The sequence below is a fragment of the Musca domestica genome, unplaced genomic scaffold, assembly GCF_030504385.1.
Source record: "Musca domestica strain aabys unplaced genomic scaffold, Musca_domestica.polishedcontigs.V.1.1 45, whole genome shotgun sequence".
In the NCBI taxonomy this organism is placed as follows: domain Eukaryota; kingdom Metazoa; phylum Arthropoda; class Insecta; order Diptera; family Muscidae; genus Musca; species Musca domestica.
The window spans coordinates 3,135,773-3,148,497 of record NW_026712335.1 but is presented as its reverse complement, the minus strand read 5'-3'; the positions used below and the strand labels follow the sequence as shown (position 1 = coordinate 3,148,497).

The 12,725-nt window shown below is 36.6% G+C and overlaps 1 protein-coding gene across 1 annotated transcript; it reads right to left on the bottom strand.

Annotated features, from left to right (window-relative positions):
• Positions 1-319: 319 nt before the first annotated feature.
• On the bottom strand, positions 320-2,119 carry LOC131804477 (uncharacterized). Its single transcript, XM_059127416.1, has one exon. The coding sequence runs from the start codon at positions 2,117-2,119 to the stop codon at positions 320-322; it is 1,800 nt and encodes a 599-aa protein (XP_058983399.1).
• Between the last annotated feature and the right edge of the window lie 10,606 nt (positions 2,120-12,725).

The window sequence follows — 12,725 nt, the reverse complement described above, 5'->3', positions numbered from 1 at the left end:
TTACCATTACTACTGTATTCACTTCAATACCAATAATGACTTTACATAATATCAAGTAAAAAAGAAATACAAAACAAAACAAATTACCTTTCAAAAACTTCAAAAAAACACAAAAGAGTTCAAGTTCAAAGTCATGAAGTTGTGAGACGCAACACAAAAAAAAAAAAAAAACATATTAAAAAAAAAAAAATAACGAACAAGAGTGGTAAAGTATGTGTTAATGTGAATGATAGACATTTATTTCAGATTTAAACAAAAAGCGAAAATAGTGCACAGAGAAAGTTGAAATTTACAACAGTTAATGACCGAACAGAAAGAGCTATAAAATCTCAATGACATTTTGTGTGGCCTTCAGAAGCGAGCCGCTGGCGCCCAGATATTCCCTGATGCTTGGTATGTCGGGGAATTGACGAAAAATAGCTGAGGGTGGTCGACGATCTTTCGGATGAAATGGCTGGGGTAAATTGTAGATACCACCCACTGGGTTAATGAAATAATATTTAGATGGCTTGTTTTCAATTTCATGCAGATTTAGCGTTGAATTTGTGGATTGAGGTAAATTGGCCACAATGGTTTGCAGAGAGTTTAAATATTGATTTAAATTATGGAAATCAACAGGTTGCTCTGAATTGTCTTGGGGAATTTGGAGAATTTCTGGAGATATTTCCGTATCATCTGAGCTGGTGGGTGGTGATGAGGGTAATGTTGATTCTTCAAGTGTTTGTAAATTTGTGGTTTGCAAAAGATTTCGTATTGTGGTCATGACATCATCATAAATCAAAGATGTGTTGAGCGGTGATGGCGAGGAATCGGCAAAATATTCATCTTCCACGGTGGCCACCAAAAAGGGTTTGTGTCTTAAGTCTTTTGATTTGCGTTCAGTTAGACGTTCACCAAAACGTTTCGCCGCTGTTGTTGTGGTCAAACTTTGGGGTCGTTGTGTACTGGAGGGGTAATGTTGGCTCTTTTGAAATGTTGTTGTATTTACAGCTTCGATTATACTTTGCATGCATTGGATTTGTTGCCTCAAATTATGTATGTGAGTGTGTGCACTTTGAGCTGATGACCTTGAATCGTCGCAATTCTGTTGTAAATTTGTAGAGTTGGTGTAATTTTTGATTTGTTCCATAATAACATTGGTTGCCTTCACTGAATTCTCTAATATTTCAATGACCGCATCTTCGTGTAATTGTGGAAGGGGTTTTCGAAAGGGTCTTCCTGTGGTGCGGCCTAGCGTCTCCTTGTGGAGTAGAGTTGTCGAGCCCGTTTCCTCGGTTGTTGCCGTGCCTACATCAATATCTTCATAAACGTTAAAATTATCCAAATAAATTGAAGCATTTTTTACCAATTCATTGATTCGATCCAATAGCTCATCACCCTTCAGCGTTTCATAGTCGGTCGATCCGGTTTGCCTTTTAATGCGTTTCTTGATGAATTTGCGACGATTTATATTGTTCTTCTCCTGGGGCTGATAGTATTCTCGAATTCCATTGACTTTTTGCTCTTGGCCCTGGACGTATTGCTGCTGTTCCTGCGACTTTTCCCAAATTACAGTTTGTATCTTTTTAGTCTTGACCCGTTGTCTAGGGGCCGAAGGAATTTTGGGTTTATATTTTTTCAAATAATTTTCAGTTTTCCTTACGGAAGCCAATATTTCGATTGGTAGATTTTCGGTTTCCTGAATTTCCAAATCCATATCGAAAGGTTTTTTGGTACCCCATAAATGTTTCAGGGGTTTCTTTGGCCCAACATTAATTTGAGGTCTGCCTGGTCTTGCTTTCCCAGGAGGGGTTTTTGTTGGTGGTGGAGGTGGCTCTCGTTTGGCTGGTTTGATTTCTCTGCCAATAATTGCCTGTCCATTTTGTCGACTCTGCATCAATATTTTCAATTGTTCAAAATGTTTTGGTGGCTCTATGACATGTATCACATCATCCGCATCTTCATAGACGAAGGCATTTCTAACTCGGTGAATACTGGGAAATGATTGTGGTGGCGGTGGGGTTGCTGCATGGGTGGTTGTTTCGGCTGCCTCTTCCCTTATTGTCAATGCCTGTGCCAAGGATACACCATACAACAGCAACAAATATATAAATGTTTTCGATTGATGCAACACGTCCATGGGATTTTCCGAAATCGTGGTTATTGAGTATTTAAAAACTCTGCGTACACTTGAAAATGTTTCGAACAACTGCCATGAAAATCCATCGATTCCAAGACTTTATAATATTTGCGCGATTTTTTGTATTATATTTCCACTTGTCCAACCACTTTTCCACTTTGAGAGTTACTTCAGTGGCCGTTTTCCAATATCTGCCAAATAGCTGTATTACCTCAACACATGAAAATGAAGACAAATGAAAGTGAAAACTGAATTGGAGTCTTTTTTTGTTGCATCTTTAATTGTTTGCTACACTTGGAAATATAATTTTGAAAATTAAAGACAAAATTAGATCAACATATTGAAGTATACATGAGGGAAATATTTGAAAAATATTGGTATGTGTGATCTTAGAAGAAGATTAATATTATACTAATTTCTGTCAAGTTCGGACCAAATCGGAATCTGAGTTCAAGAGCTTCATGTGACCAACCTGTCTAACAAAAAGATGGTCTAAAGAGAGGCTGATGCTATAGAAATATATGTCTGATTGAAAATAAAGGAAATATCCAAAGTGACTGCGTGGTCGCAAATCAAAATATAAGTTTTGGTCAGGAGGGAAAATGCTTAATATCAACCCACACCTATATTATTTTTGGAGATTTTCGCAAAATAGAACAGTGTTGGCATGTTTGTTCGGGATACCATAGTATTTTGTTGTGGCAAAATGGTCAGGCCTAATCCCATTATTGTTGTTTAGACCAAAATTTTTATTTTCTATTATGAGTTTGAAGCTCCTCTACAGGACACAATTGTAGACCATCTGGCGCGGAATTTTGACTTAGAGTTTAGAATAGACAGAAAATTTAGGTTGGTCATCGAATAATATGTTTTTATACCCTCCACCATACTATGGAGGGTATATTAATTTTGTCATTCCGTTTGTAACGCCTCGAAATACTCACGTCAGACCCAACAAAGTATATATATTCTTGATCAGCGTAAAATTCTAAGACGATTTAGCCATGTCCGTCTGTCTGTGTGTCTGTCTGTCTGTCTGTCCGTCTGTCCGTCTGTCTGCCTGTCTGTCTGTTGTAATCACGCTATCTTTCGAACAAATTGAGATAGAAGGCTAAAATTTTGCACACATGTTTATTTTGCCAGTAGGCAGGTTAAGTTCGTTAATGGGTCATGTAGGTCCAAGTTTCATATAGCCCCCATATAACGGTACCTCTCGATATTCGGTATTTTGATGATTTTAGCGACATTATTCACCGGAATTGTTTCAAATTTGGCATTTGAAGTTCGTAATGGATACTATAGCCTAAGACAGAAAATTATCTGTGCAGGTCCACGTCTTCGTATAGCCCCCATATAACGGTACCCCCCGATATTCGGTATTTTCATGATTTTAGCGACATTATTTAACGGAACCGTTCCAAATTTGGTATTTGAAGTTCGTAACAGATACTGCAGCAGAAAACAGAAAATGGGCCATGTAGGTCCACGTCTTCGTATAGCCCCCATATACCGTACCCCCCGATATTCGGTTTTTTGATGATTTTAGCGACATTATTTACCGGGATTGTTTTAAATTTCGCATTTGAAGTTCGTAATGGATACTTCAGCCCATGCCAGAAAATTGTGTGTGCAGGTCCACGTCTTCGTATAGCCCCCATATAACGGTACCCCCTATATTCGGTATTTTGATGATTTTAGCTACATTATAAACAAATTTTTCTTCAAGTTTCGCATTTAAATGTTGTAATAACTTATGACAAAAGTTGCCTATGCAGGTATACGTCGTCGTATAGACATTCGGTATTTTTAAGATTTTAACAGAATTTTTAAAGGATTTTTTTTTGGAAATTGCCAAATTTGTACCAAATGGTGGAGGGTATTAAAAGTTCGGCCCTGCCGAACTTACAGCTTTTTTACTTGTTAGCATATGAAATGGGCACAACTTCGGTGTTAAATATACCAAAACCTCTTCGCGAAAAATGCATTAAAAAGCGGAATCACAAAAAAGAACGGAAAAGGCAACTTCTGAGCATTAAAATTTATGTCGGTTTTGCAGACGTTGTTGATACAGTGTGACAAAATTTATTCTTCTTATTAACTGCAAGAAATATCGAGTAGATTATGAAAGAAAAGCATTTTGAAAAGTTACATCGAATCTGATAACAAATTTGAAACCCTCAAGCGAGCCACCAAAGGAGTCCTTTGATATCTATTTTAAGATATGATTAAAACCCTTTAAATGGGGTCGGGACATGATAAAATATGTTAAAAAACATGTTAAAACACTTAATCATAAAATTTTACTGTAGACCTATATACGCCAAGGGTCTACATCTTACCTAAGTACATGTAATTCGTATAGGGTGAAATAAAAAACTGCAACAAAGTCAAACGTCATAATTTTTATATTTTTTTTAAGTTTTAATGAAAGCAAAACATGTCGGAATACCATCAAATTTTAGAATAAGTTTAGATGTGTTCGAATTGGTCATCTTTGGCACGAATTATGGCCTTCAAACGACCAATGAAACCGTCACACTCTGTCCAAATGTTGCTCTGCGGTATTTTGGCCCATTCCCGGCGAAGCGCTTGCTTGATGATCGACATTTTGGTATTTTTTAGTGCCAGACACAATAGTCCAACGGATTGGTATCCGGAGATTTTGGTCGATATTGGAAATAAAGCGAGGAACCTCATTTTGTAACCATTTTTGGGTGGCGCGTGCTGAGTGCGATGGTGATGTTTGCGTGCCCAAGGCTTTAGTTATGGTGGCCAACCGAACGTGAACATTTTCTGCTGACCTCTTTGGCAAGTAAACACGATCATTTCGTTTGTTTACGAACTGCTGGACAACGAATGTTCTCTCATCGGAAACGGAGAAACCAAATTCGGCAGTTCATCACTTTCGGCCAAGCGATGTAACTCTTTAGCTCTTGTGAGTCTATTTTCTTTCTGTTGCGGTGTAAGTTCTTGCACTTTTTGGAATTTCAATGGCTTTACCCCAAGCTCATTTTACGAACCATTTTTCGGCCATTGCGACGCGAATTACGATCAGGTCGCTTCTTTATTTTTCGAATCATTTCTGCTGATTTTGCTGTTTTCTTCCGTCCACTTCCTTGACGTCGGGATACGCTACCAGTATCACACAATCGGTAACGAGCGATGGTACGAGACACAAAATATTTATTCACATTTGAAATGCTGGAGTGCTCTAACGATAGCTACTTGTGGTTTTCCCGCGAAATATAAAAAATCACACCATCACGCTTGAATTCCATCACGAATAACTTGAAAATTCTCACCAAAATTCTTTTGTACGCCGTTAAACAATATAATGAGGAGTCACAGCTGTCGGACGAGTGGCTTTGAAATGACAGTGGTCTGATGTTGATTGCAGTTTTTTAATTTCCCCCTGTAGAGGTCTACCTTTTGCCATAGCACCATATAGCGATAACTTTTTATGTTCGGTATTTTGATCACTTTAACCACATTTTGATAACTATGCTTGTAGTAGGTAATGGTCTACATAGGTTCTCGTTTTGGTATGGCCCTATATTATGGTTTTCACTTTATTGTATTTTGAAAACATTACCTTCACTCTCCAACCGATCCTGGCCTGGGCGAACTTAATGTTCTATAAATTATTTATATAATAATATAGGCAAGTTTGTGTTGTATTCGCCCAATATGAGATTTTTATATTTTTTTGAAAATTTTTGAAATAATGGACCGGTGTTGCCCACCTCCGAATGTGATTCAGGTTTGGTGACGATATTACCATATTGGACCAAATCGACACTGCCACCGAGAGTTATCGTGCCCACCGGCCGGACAGGTGGATGAACAGACGTACCAGATCGACTTTGAATGTTCCGAAACGGATGATGTCCAGAGATTTGGTCCTATTCCCTTATTTCCATGAGGCATATTTTTGCTGTATCAAATAATACATATATTCTATGGGAAAAAAACTGATCTGGTATGACTCTGTAAAAGAAAATTTCTGCAAGTGTTATAGTGGCTATCTGGTGTCCATGCAGCAGTACAACATCCTCAATGTCGTTCACGTCTGGTTTAGTTGGTATTGTTTTTGTTATGTTTTACAGTTTTGCTGGTGTTTCGTTTGTTTTGTTTTTATTGATATTTTTCGCACAGTTCACTGCAGCCAATGCATGAATGAATGAATGACTGGTTGTACATCAGTGGTCCGATGGTCGCTGTCATGGTCAGTATGATGTTGAAGTCGATGTTGCATGGATGTAACACACCACTACAACTTGATTGGTGGCACATTGAAGTGTTGGTGGCAGAGTTATGTTTGCTGTGTTTCTTCAACGTTTTTTTTTTCTGGACGCTATGAACTTTGATATATATTTCTTTGGTTGTTTCATGTTGGCGTATATTGTATAAGGTGTAGTGTAAACTTGGCAGAAATTGGTGGCATTACTCCATATACCTCAATATCTCTGGCGCACATAGATGATAAAGTGTAACATTTGATCTGGGTAGTAATTTGAACAGCACAGTGGATATATTGGACAGGAAGAGACGAATAAGAAACTGGTTAATTGGTTGTTTTTTTTCTATCATTGGTTTACTAAAGGAAAATAATAATTGTTTTGCATGTGAGTTTTATTGCTCAGAATTATATTTGCATACAATGTTTTATAATGTGGAAGAAAGTTGTATGTGGTGGGGTACATTTTCCTTTTATAGGGATAGCTAAAAGAAACATTGGAACAAACATTGGATCTTCATATTGTAACAATGATTTTTATTATTTTTAATTTGGGTATATTTACCTTGGAATCTTTTTGCCCCAGGGAGTCAAAATATATATTTTTGTCCATCTTGTTGTTGTTTTTCGAATGTAGTCTTACTACAGCTACAAATATTGTATTCTAAGTTTACCACTACATTTGAAGGATAGATTATTCTTATTTCACCTTCACTTTATGGCTTACATGACCTTGTTCAAATCCCATATGTTTAAGCCACCAGCCATTTCTGCCCCATTGTTTTACAGCAAATCTCACTTCCAGCTAGAAGACAATAATTAGTCTTCAATATTTCCTTGCCATGGCATTGAAAATATTACTTTGTAGTTAATTCTTAATATTTCATTTAAATCATTTAAATATCTTGCGGCTTCGTTGACTTTTCTCTATTGTGGGTCAGTGGTAGCCCGCACATGTCAAAGAAAACAAAACAAATGACCAAAAACATAAAATCGTATTTCTTGTTTTTATGAATAAAAATACCCAAAGGTCATAAACGAAAAGTCATTAGAAAAAAAAATAATTTGTTATAGAATAAAAGACCCAATTTTTAAATAATTATTGCGCACAAAGCCTGCAGTTAAAGAGACTGCTAGTACGAATGCTGGTTACTCATTTGATGGTGGCAAATGTCTAAATAGTAGTATACTAACAATATATTTACACATTAACCCATTACGCACAATTGTTTTAAAAAGGTCCAAAGGGGTTTTCATACAACTATTTTCTATACTCTGAGTCATATGGCTGCTCTCTCCAGCTAAATATATTATTTGGTACGGCTAAAACGAGCCTCATAGAAAAAAAGAGTTAAGACCCTGGGTCTCTTTGGACCAAATCCCTTTCAGGGCATTTGGAGTCGATCTAGCGATGTCCGTCTGTCTGGCTTGTACGCACGACAACTATCGAAGGCAGTATCCGATTTGGTCCAAACTTGGTACATCATAATATTTTTGTCAAACTTAGGTCGACTTCGGAGATAGGTCAACTCCTTCTGGTACCTCCCCCACAAAAGGTCGAAATGTTCAAAAAAAATATATTTTCTGCACAAAAAGAGAAAAGGTAATCCGATATTGCTCCAACTTTGCAAATCCTTATATTTGCGGCAGTGCTAGGTGAGGTGCGAAAATGGACAATATCGGTCCACTCCATCAGATACCTCCCACAGAAAGGGTAAAAATTTTGAATAATTACAACTTTTACAAAATCCGAAATAAGCATCCGGTTCTAGGCTTGATTCGGTCGGTATTCGGTCTGATATTAGTCATATGATACACAATATACTTGAAATCGGATAAAGGTTTTATATCTAAATCTGAAGCGACCTTTAAAAATTTAATAGGGATATTTCTGAGCTATTGCAATATCTGAGCCGATTTTTACCAAAATGGAAATACTTGTTTCTATATTGAATTCCGTCCTATGTGCAAAAAATTTAGGTCATTTGGACTGATATTAGCCATTTGGTGCACAATAAACCTGAAATCGGATGTAGGTATATATGGGAGATATATCTAAATCTGAACACATCTTGATAAAATTTGGCAAGGTTTTTTCTGGGCTGTATCTGATATCTGGTACCAAATATCATTCTTGTGGAGTGCATACCACAAATGTGAGGAACTTAAACACCAAACCGGATAAAACATATATATGGGAGCTATAGCTACATCTGAAGCGATTTCCTCCAAATTTGAAGTACTTGCTGAATTCGGTCGGAAGTGCCAAAATTCACTCCATTTGGACTAATATTAGCCATTTGGTGCACAATAAAGCTGAAATCGGATATAGGTATATATGGGAGCTATATCTAAATCTGAACACATCTTGATACAATTTGGGAGATGTTTTCTGGGCTGTATCTGATATCTGGTACCAAATATCATTCTTGTGGAGTGCATACTACGAATCGGATAAAACATATGTATGGGAGATATAGCTATATCTGAACCGATTTTCACCAAAATAGAAATACTTGTTTCTAGACTAAATTCGATCGGATGTGCCATAAATGCAGGTCATTTGGACTGATATTGGACATTTGGTACACAAACTGAAACTTAAACTAGTAAATAGCCGAACTTTTAATACCCTCCACCATTTGGAACGAATTTAAATGCTGTTATTAGGGTCTATACGACGACGTGGACCTGAATAATGTAGTTAAAGTCATCAAAATACCGAATATAGGGAGGTTCTATTATATAGGGGCTATACCAAAACGTAGACCTACACAGAAAATGTTCTATCATAGACTGTAGTATCCATTACGAACTTCGAATACCAAATTTTCCGGTGAATAATGTAGCTAAAATCATCAAAATACCGAATATCCGGAGGTGCCGCTATATGGGGGCTATACGAAGGCGTGGACTTGCACGGTAAATTTTCTCTTATAGGCCATTACGAACTTCAAATACAAAATTTGAAACAATTCCGGTGAATAATGTCGCTAGAATCATCAAAATACCGAATATCGGGAGGTTTCGTTATATGGGGGCTATACGAAGACCATTACGAACTACAAATACCAAATTTGAAACAATTCCGGTGAATAATGTAGCTAAAATCATCAAAATACCAAAAATCGTCAAAATATCGAATATCCGGAGCTGCCGCTATATGGGGGATATACGATGGCGTGGAACTGCACGGTAAATTTTCTGTCATAGGCCATTACGAAACATTTCCGGTGAATAATGTCGCTTAAATCAGCAAAATTCCAAAAATGGGGAGGTACCATTATTTGGGGGTTATACCAAAACGTGGTCCTACATGGCCCATTATCAATACTAAAATTCCTGCAGACGTAATACACATTTGAGTAAAATTTTATCAAACTGCTTCTTTTCGTTTGTGGGGTCTAAAATGTATGTTTCGAGGGGTTACAAACGGAATGACAAACTTAATAAACCCTCCATACTATGCTGGTGGGTATAAACGAGTGGGGACAAATTACAATTCAAATCACCCCGACATAATACAAACTACGGAACCAAAATTTCAAGTGCCTCATTCTTTCACAAAAACCAATTTTGTTTTAATGGTCAGATGAATTTTTTCTTAAATTTAGATTTCTCTCAATACTTTCTAACTCTTTTTACTTAATCTAATGAACAATCTTAAACTGATTCGAAAAGCTCTTGATCCGCAAATATGTTAATATGAATTTAAAATGTGTGGCCGTTTAATGATCCATTATTCGAATTCATTTTGAATTGCAAATTGACCAGCTTTCGATGTGTGAAACCGATATCCCAATCCGAAATCATTTGAAATAATAAATTTTTCGTATTATAATTAATTAGGACAAGTCGGCCAAGCGATCCAAATTGATTTTTAACTGCGCATTCAATGAATTTGTGTCGCACACAAAAACGACAAATTCGTATTCCTAATTTACTGTTCTATTCACGTTCTCCAACAATAACCGATAAAAAAAAAACAACAAAAAAACAAACAGAAATAAGTAGCTGCCATAAATAAATGTAACATTTTACTGCAGGTTGTTGCACTTGTTTCTGAGGTGTTGTTATTTTTATTGTTGTTATCCTCTGTCATGCCGTGTCAAAACACATTTGTTTATCTGTCATCTCACGGAGAATCTCTAAAATTCAATGAAGCACACCACCACCAACACCACCGCTCATTATCACGTTACAGTCAATTAGTCGTTTTTAAAGTTGCCAACTTCAAGACCTCAGTCAACATATAATTATTAAATAATTATTGTTCTAAGATAACCATAACAACAACAACAACAATAGCAACATGGCAGAACTAGTTTGAAATAGTCTACATGGTTTTTGTTATACGCTTTGCGTTTTTCACTTTTGATTTCTGTCGAAGAAAAAAAAAAACGCAAACATTTGGGAAATAATGCGACAACAAAACGAATTTGTTGTGCGAAAATTCATTTTATAATTGTCCATTAGGAAGATAATGCGTGTGATAAGCGATGGTTTTTTGTCTTTCCTAAATGACTTCAAATTTGGGTGTTTTGCCTCTGCCGTTTAACCGCCATTTAAGTCAAGTACATGAAATTGTGTCGAAGATAAGTATTGTTGAACCAGTCTCCCAACCAGCCAGCCAGCCAGCATAATGACATGGAAGTTCATTTTACCATGAAAATAAATTAACAATTAAACAGAGATATATATTAAATACAGATGGGGGAGTCAGAGTAACGATGTTGTTTCAGTGTCACAAATGTCGATTTTACAAATTATTTCAATTATAAATTTAGGTTAGTTTGAAATTGTTTCCAAAATTTTTTGAAACAAATCATTTGTTCCAATAACAAAAAAAAAAAAAAAAAAAAAAAAAAAAAAAAAAACAGTAAAGGAAGTCCTAAAGTCGGGCACACAAACATTTTGGCCGCAGAACTTGGACATTCCAACGGGACTCAGAACCATCGCACTCACACGCGCCACCCAAGAATGGTTACAAAATGAGGTTCCTCGTTTCATTTCCTGCCCACAATGGCCACCAAAATTTCCGGATACCAATCCGTTGGACTATTGTGTCTCGAGTATTTTGGAAAACAAGGTTTGCACTAAAAAATACCAAAGTGTCGATCACCTCAAGCAAGCGCTTCGCCGGGAATGGGCCAAAATAACGCATAGCAACATCCAACAGTGCGTGACGGTGTCATTGGCAGTTTGAAGGCCATAATTTGTGCCAAAGGTGACCAATCCGAACAAATCTAAACTTATTCTAACACTTGATGATATTTCCGACAATTTTCGCTTTCATTCAATAAATTAAAAAAAAAAAAAAACAGTAAGGAAAGTCTTAACGTCGGGCGGGGACGGCTTTATGATACCCTACACCTTTTTGCTAATTTAGTAGAGCTCCGCATAACAATTAAAAGTTTTTATTGGAGAATTCAGTCATACACGCTATGATTATAATTATAATTTAAAGTTCAAATGACTAAATATGCCGAAGCATTTGTATCTTTTAAATTCAGACTTGTATTGCCCATTTGGTGCACAATTAATTGGAAATCGGATAAAGATATATATGGGAGCTATATCTAAATCGGAACCGATCTCGATAAAATTTGGCAAAGATATTTCTGAGCTGTATTTGATATATTTCCCTGAATATCGTTGTTACAGAGTGCATATTACGGCTGTGGGTAACAAATACAACAAATCGGATGAACAATATATATGGGAGCTATAGCTATATTTAAACAATCTTCACCAAATTTGGCGTAATAGCTTCTAGACTCAATTCGGTCGTAAATTCCACCCCATTTGGACAAATATTAGACGTTTGGTGTACAATAAGAGGTAAATCGGACGAAGTTATATATGTGAGCTATATCCAAATCTGAACCGATCTCGATAAAAGTTAGCAAAGGTATTTCTGAGCTGCATCTGATATATTTCCCCAAATATTATTGTTACAGAGTGCATATTACGGCTGTGGAGGACAAAAATAAGAAATCGGATGAACAATTAATATGGGAGCTATAGCTATATCTGAACCGATTTCGATCAAATTCCATACTATTTGGGCTGATATTTCACGTTTGGTGCACAATAAAAGGCAAATCGGACGAAGATATATATGGTAGCTATATCTAATTTTTAACGGATATCACAAAGACACATATCCGGACAGCACAAAGACATAATATCCTTACCACTATGTGGTGTAGGGTATAACTAGTAAGCAAAGACTATTATCGTGCGAGGCCGACCATGTGATACCCTACAACACTACAATATGAATTTAGAAGATTTCGCTTTTGAAATTATGTCACGGAGCACTGCCCAGATATTACACTTAGTTTTTTGACCAGGGACATTTGCCCA